Source organism: Talpa occidentalis, unplaced genomic scaffold, assembly GCF_014898055.3.
Source record: "Talpa occidentalis isolate TD23 unplaced genomic scaffold, MPIMG_talOcc4v2.1 talOcc4.15, whole genome shotgun sequence".
In the NCBI taxonomy this organism is placed as follows: Eukaryota; Metazoa; Chordata; class Mammalia; order Eulipotyphla; family Talpidae; genus Talpa; species Talpa occidentalis.
In genome coordinates, this window is record NW_023601543.1 from 85,156,377 (window position 1) to 85,171,650 (window position 15,274).

The 15,274-nt window shown below is 45.3% G+C and overlaps 1 protein-coding gene across 5 annotated transcripts in view; it reads left to right on the forward strand.

Moving 5' to 3' along the window:
• ARHGAP6 (Rho GTPase activating protein 6) overlaps positions 1 to 15,274 on the forward strand; it is a 408,409-nt gene that overhangs the window by 365,132 nt on the left and 28,003 nt on the right. For all 5 annotated transcript variants that reach the window (XM_054695857.1, XM_054695855.1, XM_054695856.1 and 2 more), the window contains exons 5-9: positions 1,036 to 1,231; positions 6,256 to 6,311; positions 8,700 to 8,850; positions 9,850 to 9,998; positions 14,439 to 14,618. In XM_054695857.1, coding sequence (XP_054551832.1) covers positions 1,036 to 1,231; positions 6,256 to 6,311; positions 8,700 to 8,850; positions 9,850 to 9,998; positions 14,439 to 14,618 — 732 coding nt within the window. The remainder of the gene's footprint in view (positions 1 to 1,035; positions 1,232 to 6,255; positions 6,312 to 8,699; positions 8,851 to 9,849; positions 9,999 to 14,438; positions 14,619 to 15,274) is intronic.

The following is a 15,274-nucleotide window of genomic DNA, read 5'->3' on the forward strand; positions in this document are numbered from 1 at the left end:
TGTCGACCGCCACATTTAAACCCCAGACACTTCTAAAATCCACACTTCCCAAGCAGCCTCGGGTGCTCAGGACTGCTCCATGGTGAAGGGGGAGCAACTGGTGTTTTTTGAGGCTTCAGCTGTATCTCAAAATGAACAAATGACACCATGATGGAACATTCGAATTTGCACGACAGAGTTTTCCTTCCAGTCCTGTCACTGGCTCTGAGACTTCCCAGAAGCTGAGGCCAGACAGCACCTCCCAAACAGGCTGAGGCGTGAGGGGCCTTCACCATCCCGAGCTGGCCAGATGGCCAGCACCCCCAAAGATGAGAGGTGGCAAGTGCTTAGGCTTTCTTGTCACCTCCCTGCCTCCTCCAGAAGCTGCCCTTTGTCAATGATGCTGGGACTTGGGGTACTGACAGCCCAGCTGCCTCATACCTTAGCAGGGATAGTTAGTTCTGAGGTGCTTGATCTGCATTTTCTCCCAGAGGCCCCCAGGCAGTTGAGCCCACAGGGGTCACAGGCCCCGGGGTGCTCTCTTCAAGGGCTGCCTTCCCTACCATTTTTCCTCCCCTGCCCCCCACAGGTGTCTCCTGGGACCACTTCTAATAAAGTCTTCTGTGTTGCTTGGGGCGGGGGCAGACTAAAACTGTTGTATGGAATCCTCCTATTTTAAAATATACTTGTTAGAGTCACAGGTTTTTTTTTTTTTTTCTATTTACTAGATTTCTCTCGCTTGACCTCATTTACAGTGTATGTGATTTTTGTCATGTTTCTAGAAATGAAGTGGTGGGCCAAATATGCTAATGATGCGTTTGCCATCTCCTGTCTCCCATTTGGGAAATGTCTATTGTTGAAAGTAACTGCTGTTACCTCGCCCGCTAGTCTGATTCTTTCCAAAGGTGGTGTTTTTTTTTTTTTTTTTCCTTTTGATAGATAAGCAGCATAAATCAAGCAGGGTTAAATCAAGCAGGCAAAAGCACTTACTGGATAGCAGCTGTTTTTTCTTTACTCCGTCTGCACTCGTCATTCTTGTGTATGTATAATTTGCAGGGTGCAATGTCAGTGGATTCTATCACAGATCTTGATGACAATCAGTCTCGACTGCTAGAAGCTTTACAGCTCTCCTTGCCTGCTGAGGCTCAAAATAAAAAAGAAAAGGCCAGAGATAAGAAACTCAGTCTGAATCCCATCTACAGACAGGTCCCCAGGCTGGTGGACAGCTGCTGTCAACATCTAGAAAAACACGGTAAGCAGACCTGTCTGTCAGCCACCCAGCACTGAAGTCTGTCATTTCTTCACGCATCACCCATTTAAGCTCCTGATTTCGAGTCTGTGTTCACTTGATCAGGCTCTGGGCTGAAATTTCCTTCGTGAAGAAACTTTACAGATGTGAATATTTGTTTAAGAGATCACTGAGCTAACCGAGATCGGAGGGAGGGTTCGACTTGATGGCATTCAGACTGCTCAGCCCCCAAGTGTCCTCAGAGGTGACCCTGGAGGCAAGGGCCTGGGGAAGGGCCAGAGCCGGTGGCCTGGGTCTGTCCTCAGGACTCCTGCCAGAGCTGAGCCACTTTTCTCTTTTATTACACACTAAGGTTACCCGCGGGGCTTCCTTTCCCAAATAAGAGTCCAGCTTCTTAAAAAAAAAGAAAAGATTTGAAAACCATTCCTTGCATGAATAGGAAATACCTTGTGTTTGACAGCAGGTTTTGATCTTGCTGCTTGCGTTTGTGTGGAAAGGTGTTCATTTAAGCTTTCTTCTCAACCCTTTTGGTGACTCCATTACAATTCGAATGTTGGTTTAAAAATGTTGCATAGTTTCCTAAAAAATATCTCTGAAATTGAGACCCCTTTTTAGATATCCAGCTGCCATTTCCACACTCTCTGGCTATAGTGTGAGCATGCATTTTATGGACGCAAGAAAAGTTTGTTGGTTGCTTCTTTACTATAAAAATAATGTGTTTGTTGTAATAAAGAAAAAAGCAACAGAAGAGCAAAGAAAATTCTAAGGCTGCCCTCTAGACATAACTACTATGAACATTTCTCATCTATGTCTTTGTACTAAAAGTGGGGTTTGATTTAAAAAAAAAAAAAACTACACCTCCTAACTCATTGCAATCACCAGATAACATCTGGGTGACTTCATAAAACTACTATGTATTGAAATTTTATTTGTTTATGCAAAGTTTTATGTGTGTGGATGTGCACATTAGTCTCTGCCTCTTCTCCTTGGAAGGTAAACTGGAGGTTGAGAAAGAGGTCTTAGTCATTTTGAATTCCCAACACTTAGTATCATTACAACACAATGGGGCTGTTCAACCAGCATTATTTGAACAGAATTATTCCTAAAAAGAGCTTAGCAACTGCACAGTTCAGGTCTGTGAATCCAGCCTAGATGTCACTGAGATAGAAGAGACACATCCTTTTATTATATAACTATCATCTTTCTCTATAGAGGGTGCATGTTGGTGGTGCGGTGTGAAAATTCGGTTCCTAAGAGCTTATTGGTAGGAAAATCCAAAAGGAAGAGCTCTATACCCACTACACATTTGTCCAATTTAAAATAAAGGGGGAGGGAGGACAAATGCAGAGAGGCAACTAAGTGTTTTAAAGAATAAATGTAAAAACTCCCATTCCAAACATGCAACAACCCATGCCAGGTTGAGTAACTTTTTGTGAAAGTAAACTTAGTAGGTCCTTTTTATTTCCTTTTTAAAAATAAATTTTCATGATTCATAATTTGTAAAATAGCATTTCCTTTAAGTTTGTTGAGAAGCAGGACAGTTCACTTTCGTTTTTGGAATAGTTACAAGGCTACTTAGGACCTTTGGGGAGATAACCTGGGTAGCTTGAGAGACCTTGATCCTATTCCAAGTTTCTGTGGTTTTCCACCAAATAGCTCTGGGAAAATCAGAGACAATTTGAATTCAGACAGATATTAATTATGGTCACTTTCAACCAATGAGGGAAAAAGCAAACTTCAAAAACAACTCTTTCAGATGACTTTGTTGGCCAGTTTCAAAATGAGAGCAGATCATTTCATTCTCTCCAAAATTCGTATTGGTCGGTTATCTTGTTCACCACCATTCATGGTCACCACCCTTACCCACTTACATTTCACCCAAATAAACGCTCTCTATACCATCAGGTCAGAATTCTTCAATTTCCCAGAAACACACACTTCAACCAAAAGAAAACAGACAACTCAACAGAAAGTCAAATTCCATTATGTTTCTGGAATTCAGGCTGATTTTAGGGTGGGGCCTCCTGCTTATTATGCCTGCCCTCATTACTTGAGTTCCCCACAGCCAATTTCCATTTCAGTTTCTGATGAAAAGAAGAGAAAGGCAGCGATCTTGTTGATTCCAGGACAGGACACAGCACTGTCACGTCTCCTGCCTTTTTTGATGTACACCTGTTTTTCACCAGTGACTATCTTAGGTTACGGTTCCTGAATCCCTACACTGTTTCTTTTTGAGGAAAATTCTGGAAGGCATATATTGGAGAACAGCATTGGCTGTCTGAAAGGTATCACTTGATGTGCCTAAATGTGAATTAATTACACAAACATAAAACAGCTTAAAATCAATTGAGAGACATGGGAATTATAGCCATCGATTATTAAGTGGTTATTTTTTTAATCACTGTCACTTTTACTGAGTGGAAAAGTACTATAATGGAGGAAATAATGTCACAGCAATTGGGGCGTTTCTTAACAGCCTAGAGGAATTCTGCCAAACGCAGTCCCACCTGTGCAGAAAATGCTTCCGTGCGATATCTCACTTCTGTAGAAATTTCAACTCTTCAGAAACCAACCGAGAATAAGAAAATAAATGCTGCCAATATTAAAATGTCTATGACCGGCTATTATATTATACACAATTTTGCATAGAAGAAGACTCATTTGGTTTGGTCGGGGCCTACTTCTCTGTATACAATAGTAGCTGCCCTTGGAGTCTGCGTATTTTATATGCATCAATTAAGCGAGTCGCTGCACAACTTCTGAGGCCCATACTTAGTTTTGGCTCATTTTGGAAGTGAAGAAATATGTTTCTGTATTTGATCCCAGATAAACTGGCTATCCTGTTCCCAAGCTCCCAGAGAGGTAGCAACAATACATTTGACTAAGGGTTGGACTCAGTTGTGAGGCAGACAAATTGATGGCAGCAAGAAAGAGGGTACAAAAGTCTTTTGAAAATAGCTGTGAAGCAAAATCCCAACCAAGGACAAAGCACCAATGCTTGTGAAATCAGCCACAGCGAGGCTCTCACCATGATTCTCTCCAATTATTCTGGAACTTCAGGACAATACTTATAAGACAGAGAACTGGTCAGTTAGATATCTATGGATGTTATCTCTTCTAACTAAAAAGTCCCAGGAAACCAAATATAAAAGTCTTATACTTAATAGATAACCTGGCAAGACCATAAAATAAATATTCAAAAAAATACACATTGGCTTTGTGAGAGCAATAATCAGTTTTGTCCTTTACAACAGAATAAGGCATTCATATTAATATCAAAACTATAATCCCCCAGAATACCTGCAATAAGAAGTAAGAAACTGCAATGATTGAAAACCGCAACACTCTACCAAAAGACATAAAACATGACTTAAACAAATGAAGATGTTTGCTTTGTTTCTGCATGGAAAGAAATAATATTATAAAGACTCAAATTCTTTCCAATTTTAGTGTATATTATACTCATCAGTGGCAAGAGAAAAGAACCAGATAAAACAAGATTGAACAAAACTGCCCCCCTCCCAATCCCATTTACCTACGGGAAGTCTGAGAGTTATGCCTGGATTCAGGCCCAGCTGGGTCCAGGATGTAAGTGGCGCCGGGAGCTTGTACGTCCTGTTGCCGGCCTTACGTGCACCACCTGTCTCGTGTGGCTTCAGAATGGCCTTTGGCAGCTCCAAGCTGGCATTGTCCTCCTGTCTGGGTAGCCGAGTGAAGAGAAAATGAAGCGCCACTGGAGATTAAGTGCAGCCGCTGGCCATCAGCAGACGGCCAACGGCTTGCCTAGGAAAGGGGGGCGCACAGACATTGTGTGACCCTTCCGGGAAGTGCATACATGGCAGCTCTGAAATTTCCTTGCTCCTCAAATCAACCTGTATCAGAGAAAGCCTTGGTCCTAACTATTTCTTCACAAGAAATAAAGGGGAGAGGGGAACATATAAATGCCCCCAAAGAGTGTCCAAACCCAGACTGTAGGGAAATCTGCAGTAGGAAACCAGTGTCATTTCTTCATCAAACTAATTACAAAGAAAAATTATAAACAGAGAGGGGCAAACATGTAGCTTGAGGAGCTGGAAGGCATACTGACCTATCACAGCTTGTAAGCCTTATGTTGACTGGAACATTAAAAATATTAAGGGGCTATTGTTGAAATGCAACATGTACAATAGTGATAGGATTTGTCTTAAGACACCTAATTTTTTAGAGCAGGGTTTCTCAACCTGACACGACTGACATTTTAGGTTGGATAACTCTTTTTTATTCATTGACCCCATCATTCTACTTCTAGGACACGATCCTAAGAAAATCAGGAATGTTAACTAAGACCTGTGTGCAGAGTTTTTCATTAAGGGGTCACTTAAAATAGCAGAGCGACTATGTGGCGGGGGGACCTATTCACCATTCCGGGGGGACTATGAGGTGAATCGTGGTACATTCATGCAATAGAGTATTTTGAATCCATTTTAAATGACATTTACAAGGAATTTTTACTGGCAGAAAAACATTTGTGGCGATAATGTTGAGCAAAAGCAATAGTATTCTTTCTTATCTGTCTGTCAATACACATGAATACTATGATTTCAGCTTTACATAGAAAAAAGGCAGGAAAGAAAGAAACCAAAATATTAAAAGCAATTATTTCTTCATCCAATATTTTTAAAAATATATTATTTTTCTGCATTTTATAGACATCGTTTAAGAAATACAAGTTTTAACTGTGATCAGTAAAACTAGAAATACCTATTTCAAAATTTGATGAAGAACTAAAAATTCATATAACATTCACATTTAAGTAATTATTCTGAGTAATGAAGGAAATTTTATTTTTCACATGGAAGTAGGTGTAGCAATACATATTCTCACATAACAGATTTTTCTTTTTTAAAAATTTGTAGTAATTTTTGAGGTCAAGTTGCTATTACCTTGTGTGTTGTAGAGCACTGGCAGCATCTGTTCTGCTTCTATTTGATTTCCTGCAGGGTTTCAAGTCCGAAAACAGGATTTTGACTTTGTTTGTTTATTTGCAGGCCTCCAAACAGTGGGAATATTCCGAGTTGGAAGCTCAAAAAAGAGAGTGAGACAAGTAAGTGGAAAGTGAAGATTGCATTGGCCGTTCACTAAATTTTCAATTGCATCACATTGTGTAGCGTTCCAGCTTATGCAGATTCATGTCTGAATATCTTTTCTGTACCCTTCAACCAGTTATAGTATAATTGAATCCCAAGAGTCAAAGGCACAACTCAGAAGCTCAAAAAGTTGTGGTAGAGTTAGGATCAAACATTTGGTAGCAAACTGTCTGGGGCTTTCCATGTTGTTTACAGCCATACAAGATAACTTATAAACCTGCTCTTGAAACTGTAACAGCAGGAGAATCAGAGAGTGTGAGGATATCAGAGACAACTGCATAGCACCGTCACTCAAATGCCGGGTGATTCATTCCGTTACCAGCCTCTGCCTATAAGATGCAATTTTATAGCTTTGCTTCCTCAAATAACTCTTAGGAAGTTTCCATGGAAGTATTGACCCCCCAATTTATTTTTTCCTGTAGACTGTCTCCCCTAGTTTCTGTCAGCCCTGGCAACATTCTTGCAACAGAAGTTTGACATGAGACCTTCAGGAATAGGTGCCTTGACCTGGCCAGGTGCCTGTGTGAGTGGTGACTTCGTTAACAGCAAACTATCCTTTGAGAAAGGAATTCATTTGTGGGCTGAAAGAAAATTAAAATGTTCTTTTCCCTCATGGATTGAACAGAAGAAAGTAAGGAACTCAACTTAAAAAATGAAAATAGTTGTTAGTTGGGATGAAGCTGAAGGAATGACAGTTGCTCCTATGATTGAAACAAACTGAAAAAAAAATCTGCTCATATAGCCTTTTTGTCCAGATAACACGGGCTTCGAGAGAAGTCTATTTTCTGTTGGGTTGCTTGGTTTTTATTTTTAATAGTCACACCGGAGACTATTGAACAGCATCTAACATTTCACAAGAAGGCTTGCAGGAAGGAAGATAGTGTGGTAGCATTTCTAAGGCCTCTCGCCTGTGTAGGAGTGCAGGCTATTTTCACCAACAATACCTCACCGAAGCTGCCCGCCAGCATGAGTCCCCCTTTTACCTACTTCTTGCAAGGCATAGAGTGATCCAGGAACTTCGTTCAAGATCACACACACCCTTTAACCAGTGATGCATTCAAGAGAACATCCTTTGGAGCAAGCTCTTTGCACTGTCCATTCTCCCACATGTGTGGGGACTCAGAAAAGCAACATGGTGTCCTGGATGGTTCCCAGTAGGAGTGGTGTTGATGGAAACCATGAGCTGCTGAGTCAGTGAGCCATCCAGGGGGTCGTGGCTCTTCTCCTCAGGTAGAGGCGGTGCGTGTCAGCTCCAACGTGTCAGTTTTATCTATATCCAGCAAGGGGGAAACCTTTGCATGGAAATTTATTTGATTATCCAATGAAAATGTAATTGATGGCTACTGGATTTCTAGTATGAAATAAGTTCCAGTTCACCACTCTATCCAGTCATAGCAGCCCCTGTTGTTCCGCAAAACAGCAGTCACGAAATGAAGAGGTAGTCACTTGTGAGAATACCAGGTGATCGCCAGCTCCTTTCAGCCTCGTAGCTGGGCATGGGCAAGGCCCTTGCCTCTTTATTCACCACCATCTTGGAGAACCTGGACCAAGGCCTGGGACTCAGAAAGTGTCTTTGGAATAAAAGGATGAATGAATGATCCACCAAGTAGACTCTTCTAGAAGCTTGTTGTATAGAGTAGATTCGTAAACACACCTAATTGCTTCTACAGCAGAGAACGATAAGAGCAGTTGGGCTGCCAGCGATGAAGGTAGGGTGTAGAGTTAGGATGCCCCTCTTCATGCTGTTGTGGTTTCCTGTTGCTGTGAATGCTACTAGGCAAAGTATGATGATAGAGGCAGGGAATCCTGGGAATTGTTCATAAGGCTATTTGAGCAAGTCTGAGGTGCCTTTTAGTCATTGTCATCTATTGAGCCACAGTCACAAATGGTTTATCGGGCCTTTAAATTTCACTGTTTGCAGGAAAACCTCTTTGCTTTCTTGTTGAGTATTTCTGTAAAATGTCAAAATTCCAGTGCGGTAGGATTGCTGACACGCAAAACTGCTCTATAACAGATTTGGTGCCCCCTCCCACATTTACAGTTGACCTAACCCCTGAGCTCTTCCAGCATTCTGGAGGTCGTCATCCAGCCCCTTGCTTGCATCATTCACAGGAAACCCGCGGAGGCTTATTTAATCACACATGTAAACATATACATGAACACGTTCATATATGCTGGGGGGGGGGTGCAGAGCTTCTGTGGATGGAGGCGAGGTGTGTTTGCGTCTCCACAGGGTCTGCACAGCTTCCCACTGCTGCCCACTGCATGCTGGGTCCCCGCACTTCTTGGGTGGGCCCTGAGGCTGCGGGCGGTTGTGACTTCCGCTCAAACCTTTCTCTTTCCAGTTACGTGAGGAATTTGACCGTGGGGTTGACGTCTCTCTGGAGGAAGAGCACAGCGTTCATGACGTGGCTGCCTTGTTGAAGGAGTTCCTGAGGGACATGCCGGACCCCCTTCTAACCAGGGAGCTGTACACGGCCTTCATCAACACGCTCCGTGCGTACCGTGGCCTCTGGCGGGGCTCGGCCTCCTGGGGTCCCTGCCTCCGCAGAACCCTGCGCTGGTGTTTCCCCACGACTTTTCGGTCCTTATTTGTTGGGCTCTAATGAGTGGGCTGATTTGGAGAACTGTCTGAGGTTTACCCTGGGGAGAGTTAGCAAGAAGAAATTTGCAATAAAATGAGTGAAGTCACCAAGAGGACCCGGGAGGCTGTCAAGTGACCCCAGCAGAGTAGAAAGCGCTATAAATGGCTGCTTTCGAGTAATTTAGAGGGTTCTCAGTGAGTCGGTGCCTAAATATGACTTTGAATTTCTAGGACAAGAAAGGCGAGGGCCCTGGGCCCCCCGGGTGAGACAGGGAGGCAGGCCGCAGGGCCTGGAGCGGGCCGCAGAAGCCATCACCCGAGGCAGGGCTGTCGATGTGGCTGCCTCAGAGCTGTAGATACAGCTCCTGGGGAGGGGAGAGAAGAGCGCAAGGGAACGGAGAGTACGCCACAGCCCTGTCAGCCTCCAGATAGCGCTTCCTGTGATGCCAGGATTGCAATAGGGTCACGGAAGAGAGAAGACGCAGCCGTTGTGCCGTGTCTCGGTTCTTGCCCACGAAAAGTCTATCCCGTGTGTGTTTATTGCTCAGGAAAAGAGCCTCAAATCTGTTAGTAACTCAAATTTTAGCACGTTCCCCATTTCCATTCTTGTTACCAAGTATTTTCCAAGAATGAAAGGCTGCAATCCTTGAAGCCATGAGTCAGGGAGCCCGGGCGCTCTGCCCGGCTCCGACGCCGCCTCTAGATGGCGCAGCTCCCAGGTCTAACTTCCTCCTTCCTCGTCATCCCCCGCAGCCCAACAGCTACAGAGGTGGGAGGGTGGGCGCGGAAATGTGATATGACCTGCCTTGAGAACCCCTTTCTGAAGACAGCTGAGAGTGGGGCTCTCCTCAGAGCTTGAAGAGGCGAGTTCCCCAGTTACTAACCGCGAGCCCCTCTCTTGCCTTGCCTAGTGCTGGAGCCAGAGGAGCAGCTGGGCACCTTGCAGCTCCTCATCTACCTGCTACCTCCCTGCAATTGCGACACCCTCCACCGCCTGCTCCAGTTCCTCTCCATCGTGGCCAGGCACGCCGAAGACAACGTCAGCAAGGACGGGCACGAGGTACGCACCCTCGGCTGCTTCCCCCCCCCCCCCCCCCCCCGTGACTCTTCCTTCTTCGTGTTCTAAAAGGGCCAACTGCCCGTCTGGTCACATTTCACCTGGAGGAAATGACACCTCCCCTGTCCCGACTTGTGTGTGTGGGAAGAGTAGTGATGAAAGCGGGTTTCCCCAGAGGGACAGCTCGCAAGAGAGCTTAGGCCATTCCCCTCCCTGTATGTTTCAAGGGCACTTCTTGAATAAGGCTGCCATTTTCCAGGATGGTGCTTTACGCAAGGCTGCAAATTTCCATTTGTGAAGAGGACAATGAGCAGCAGAGGTGCTTCTGTCATAAAACAACAGCGTGATGGAGGTGGGCGGAGACTGCTGTCCTTGTCACTCTGGCTGCTGCTTTAACTTAGCTGCTGCATCTTATTAACTCAGTTTATCCCAAAAGCTTCCACCTTCCCAATAGCTAGAAATAGCTTCCATGAAGTGGCAGAAGCTCCAGGAAAGCAAAAAACCACACAGCCGTCTTGACAGAAGTGAAGGTTACCAAGTGAGGAAATACTGGTGATGTACGACGGGGAATTGGCTTTGTTCATAGGATACTGATGCCTTGTAAGGGCCAGGGGGGCTGAATCTTTTCAGCCATGAGTCTTTGGAAGTGTCAGGGTGCAAAAGAAGTCATCCCATACTCCCTGGATTCTTGGAAGCTGGCAATAATCAAACAAGCATCAGACAGATTGATAAGAGAAAAAGGCAAAGGATGTTTAATGGTCTCGCGGAGACCCAGCAGGACTTGAGCAACTCAACCATGTGGCTTCAGACCCCATCTTAAACAGCTGAGCTAGGACTCGGGAGGCTGCGGGGATAAGGGGAAGGTCATTTAGGGAGGCTAGCAGGGGAGGCACAGGAGACACAGGCATGCAGATAAGTTCTGCCCTCTCCACTGCAAAGAGACCAGGTTGGGTCTTCCATTAGAGATCCTTACAAAAGTGTTCCTGTAAAGGTGTTTTTCAAAAGCGACCTCTACCCAGCGCTCAGAGCCCCTCCCGTGAAATCAACCTTTTGCCAAAAATATATTTTGGGATAGCAGAACTTCTGCACTCTTACAGAAAGATTCCACTAGGGCGATACAATCCATGCTGTGGATTGATTAGACAGGAAGAGAGTGCGTGAGGAGACTTTTGTATGTATAGCAATATGGAGAGCAGCAATTCACCTAAGTGTTCCTGTGTAAGAATGGCCTTGGCAATTAAAGCATGTACGTCCTGAATGCCTACCCCGAGTTCCTCCAAACGAGTGAGTATTCTTCAGGAATGTTCTAATTATTGTTCCTGGGATGTGGTGGCATCTAGGAGATGGAGGAGGTGAGGGCACAAAGGCAAATAGAGAATTAGGGCACGCAGTGTGGAGTCACTGTAGAACTTTCGAGAAGATAGGATGAACACAGCCCAGAAAAGTTAGAAATGGCTTCACCTCAAAGAGTGTGTAAGAATTGAGCAAATGGAACGATAACCACAGCGTAGGGTTGGGAGTTAGCTAATATCCCTTCTAGAAGAGAATAGTAGAGGGACAGGAATGAGAGAGGTTTTTTGATTTGTTGTTATTTTAATTGGTTTGGCTTAAGCAGGTACAGACAGAAGACAGCATGGGCAGAGTGTAGGGATGCAAAAATCCAATCAGAAAATAGAGTGAAGGAACAAAACAGTTTTCAGCTTTTTCTCAGACCTGTTTATTAGTCGATGCTAGATGTGTTCTCTTTGTTGGGTGGTTGTTAGGGATGGCTACAGAGAGGCGAGGCAAGCCGGAGTCCCGAGAAGTTCAAAGGCTTATGGGTTCTGCCAGCGCCTTGCTGTGTGACCTTGTGGTAAAACAGAGGAAGAGAAAGGAAAACAGTGTTGGGGGAGGGGGAGCTGAACTTCTTCCTCCATAAAATGAATATAATTATTTCCTGTCTACTAGGTGCTTAAAATTTAGTGCATCATTAACTAAAGATGCCTAAAAGAAGGGCATGAGAGAAATTGTTGACTAGTCAATCACTGCTTTTCTTGGGGAAAAAATGGTATTTTATCAAATTGTGGTGTTTTGCTATCTTGTGTTTGTTTTGTTTTGTTCCATTTTGTTTCATTTGCTATTTGCTTTGCTCCTTAGGGGAAAAGAGAAATTTGCAAATGTAAGAAAGATTTCATTTCTTCTAGAAAGAATACTGCAGGAATGTAATTGGAACCTCTTGAGCAGTGGTTTTACAGGTTGCCCAAGAACCACCCCCCCTGCATTGCATGGCAAATGTGGTAGGAATATGCATGTTTGGAGTGAGAGAGCCATAGTTGACCTCCAGTTCTTCAAAGAGACTGTGAGGCAAAAAAACAGAAGTGGTGGCCCAGCCCCAGAGAGCCATGACCCCGAGCTCGGAAGAGGGGTCTGCCTCCAGGCAAGGGGAGGTGGGCTCGGAATCCAGGCACCACCAGGCCTCGCTCTCCTCACCTGGTGCCCCCCGGGCTTTAAAGCTCCTTTTCCTGTTTCCCCAAGCGAGGAGGACAGGGGGGGCCAAGCGAGGGTCCACAGTGGGGCGCGGGGTGTTGAGGACGAGCACAGGGCTCCTTGGCTTCTCAGCTGCACCACCTGCTGCGTGCGGGCTCCGCCATGGCTTCCCTCACCTGTGAGACAAGAAGTGCAGCTGCTGCGTGAGCTTAGCGTGAGGAGGAATGGAGGACGCTGTGGGAGCCCCGCGGGCAGCACCTGTCCGTGCTCAACTGCTCATAAAAGATCAGGCTGCTTGTTAGGCCGAGATCAAACTCTGCCTGGCATTGGCTGGCTGACAGCTCAGCCACGACTGGCCCGTGCGCCTTCCGTCACCTGGGCAGCGCTCTGGGCCGGAGCGCGGGAGCAAGGGCGGGAGCCGTCTGGGAGCAAGTCTCCGTTCCGGGTCCAAACACCAACAGAAACGCCTCAGCCCAACACAGCAGCGTGGCCTGCCGCGGGGGGCTCTGGGCAACTGGACGGCAGATTGGGTTCCCTTCCCAGAATAGCAGCAGGAGGAGGGGAGAGCGGAAACAGAGTTCTGGATTGTCCTTGTACTTAACATTCCTTTGAAAGAAAACAAAATCTTCTATTTGTTCATGTTGTGAAAACGAGAAAACCCTGACAGTGCTTGGAGAGGGCCCGGGGAAGCGCCCCACGCCCCGGTGTGCGCTAAGGGGAGGATTTTGAAAACAACACCTACTGGATTTTATCCTGAGCCCTGCATCTCCAGGAAAAGAAATGAAAAATTAAATGAGAACTGGTCAAGTTTCGTATAAAACAGAGAAAAATAATATCTGAACAGTCAGACACCAAGGGCACCGTCTTTATCTTCCCCAGTGTTTACCGCCGAGTGAAATCATTTCACTCGGTCACAAACCTGAAAACTGCCTCACCTTCTAAATATAATGCACCCCATGGCCCATGCTGGGCTCCCCAGGACGAGGGTGGGGCTCAGGAGGCTTTGTCTCAACTGTGGATCAGAACTCTTGAAATCTGTGTGGTGCACCCAGGTTCTTGTCAGAGACGAGGCCGATTTTCCCAGGCAGAGAATCCCCGCCCAGCAGCCTCGTGCAGTACTTTTCCAGACATTCCTAGATTTGCGACTAATATTGGCAAGAGAAATAAAAATCAGCCTATGCCAGTGGTTCTCAACCAGGGGCAATTTTGCCTCACAGAGGACACGTGGCAGAGATTCCCGCCGGGCCCTCACCATCTTTCCTGGAGAAGCCTGTGGACAGTGAGTTTCCTAGGACACCTTCTTGCATTTTACACGTTTCAGTTCTTGCAGATGTGTTCCCGCCACTGTGAAATTGCCCCCAGCCCCACAGCTCTGCTTTGCAGCCTAGCAAACTCTTTTCCTCCCTGCGAGTTTTTGTGCAAATAATGCCACCTCTTTAGAGTGTCCCTGGGGGCCTCCAGAATGGACGGCTTCGTGTTCTGTTCTCACTACTTGTAACTGAGGTTTATTTTCCCTCAGAATGTGAACCCTTGAAGAGAAGGACTGAGTTGTAGTCGTTATTGGAAATTTTTTCAGATAATTATAATCCATGAGAAATGTCTAGCCTGTGGTAGGTGCTGATGGAGTGATGGGTGACAGGATAGATGGGGAAGAGGTGGATGGATGGCTGCTTGGATGGCTAGACATCAATTTTTTTTAAGAGCCTACAGGATAGAAAGTTCCTATCATACCACCTTCACCATAAATAACTTAGAGTTGGAAAAATCTACTCATATGCTGTTGAGATGACTGGTGAGTTAAGCCCTTCAATCCAAGATACAAAAGCGAATGGGAAATGGTGATTTTCTTCATCTATCTAAAAGAGATGATGTGATCCTTGCAGAAAACCAAAAGGAGCGGGAAAAGTTTCCATCGGTTATGGAACCACCCAGCATTATGAAGAGCAAAAATAACCATTCTTGTGTTCTCTTCTACAGGTCACTGGGAACAAAATGACATCTCTGAACTTGGCCACCATATTTGGACCCAACCTGCTGCACAAGCAGAAGTCATCAGACAAAGAATTCTCGGTGCAGAGTTCCGCCCGGGCAGAGGAGAGCACAGCCATCATCGCCGTGGTGCAGAAGATGATCGAGAATTACGAAGCACTGTTCATGGTAGGTGGCCCTTCCTGCGTGACAGGAGTCTCGTCAACTGCCGCTTAATGGCCTCTTGGTGGGATAATGAAATTCACACACACACACACGCACACACACACACACACACACAATGCTCGTTGACCTAATTCAGTGAAAGCCAAGCGTTTCAATAGGAACAGAAATGTCCCTAACTATGATGTCACTGTGAGTTCATGATCCACATCTAGACAAAGTATCCAAATTATCAATTTCATCTTGTTCTCCCCTAAACAACAGTCATGTCTCAGAGTCATTTAATTATTAATAGAGCAGCGCCCTTGACCAAAATATGGCCAAAACCTTTCTTTTGGGCATTCCATGTGACGTGGTGAACTCATAGCCATCCTCAGTGATGACCCCTCCTCCAAGGTCAAGCTTCATGTTTTCTTTCCCTCCTGCATGAAACCTCACCCATCCTCCCCGTGTCCTTCTCATGTCCTTTTCCCATGTCACTTCTCTGTCCCTTGAACCCCATTATTGTTTATTGATGTGTGTATTACTCAACATTGTATTACCATCATTAGGACTATTTCCCCTTGTGGATTATAAATGCATTTAATAAAACATGGGCTCGTGTCCTTGTTATCTCCTCTCTGTATCCTCTGTACACTTTTGGAAGGCCCTCCATCTGGCAG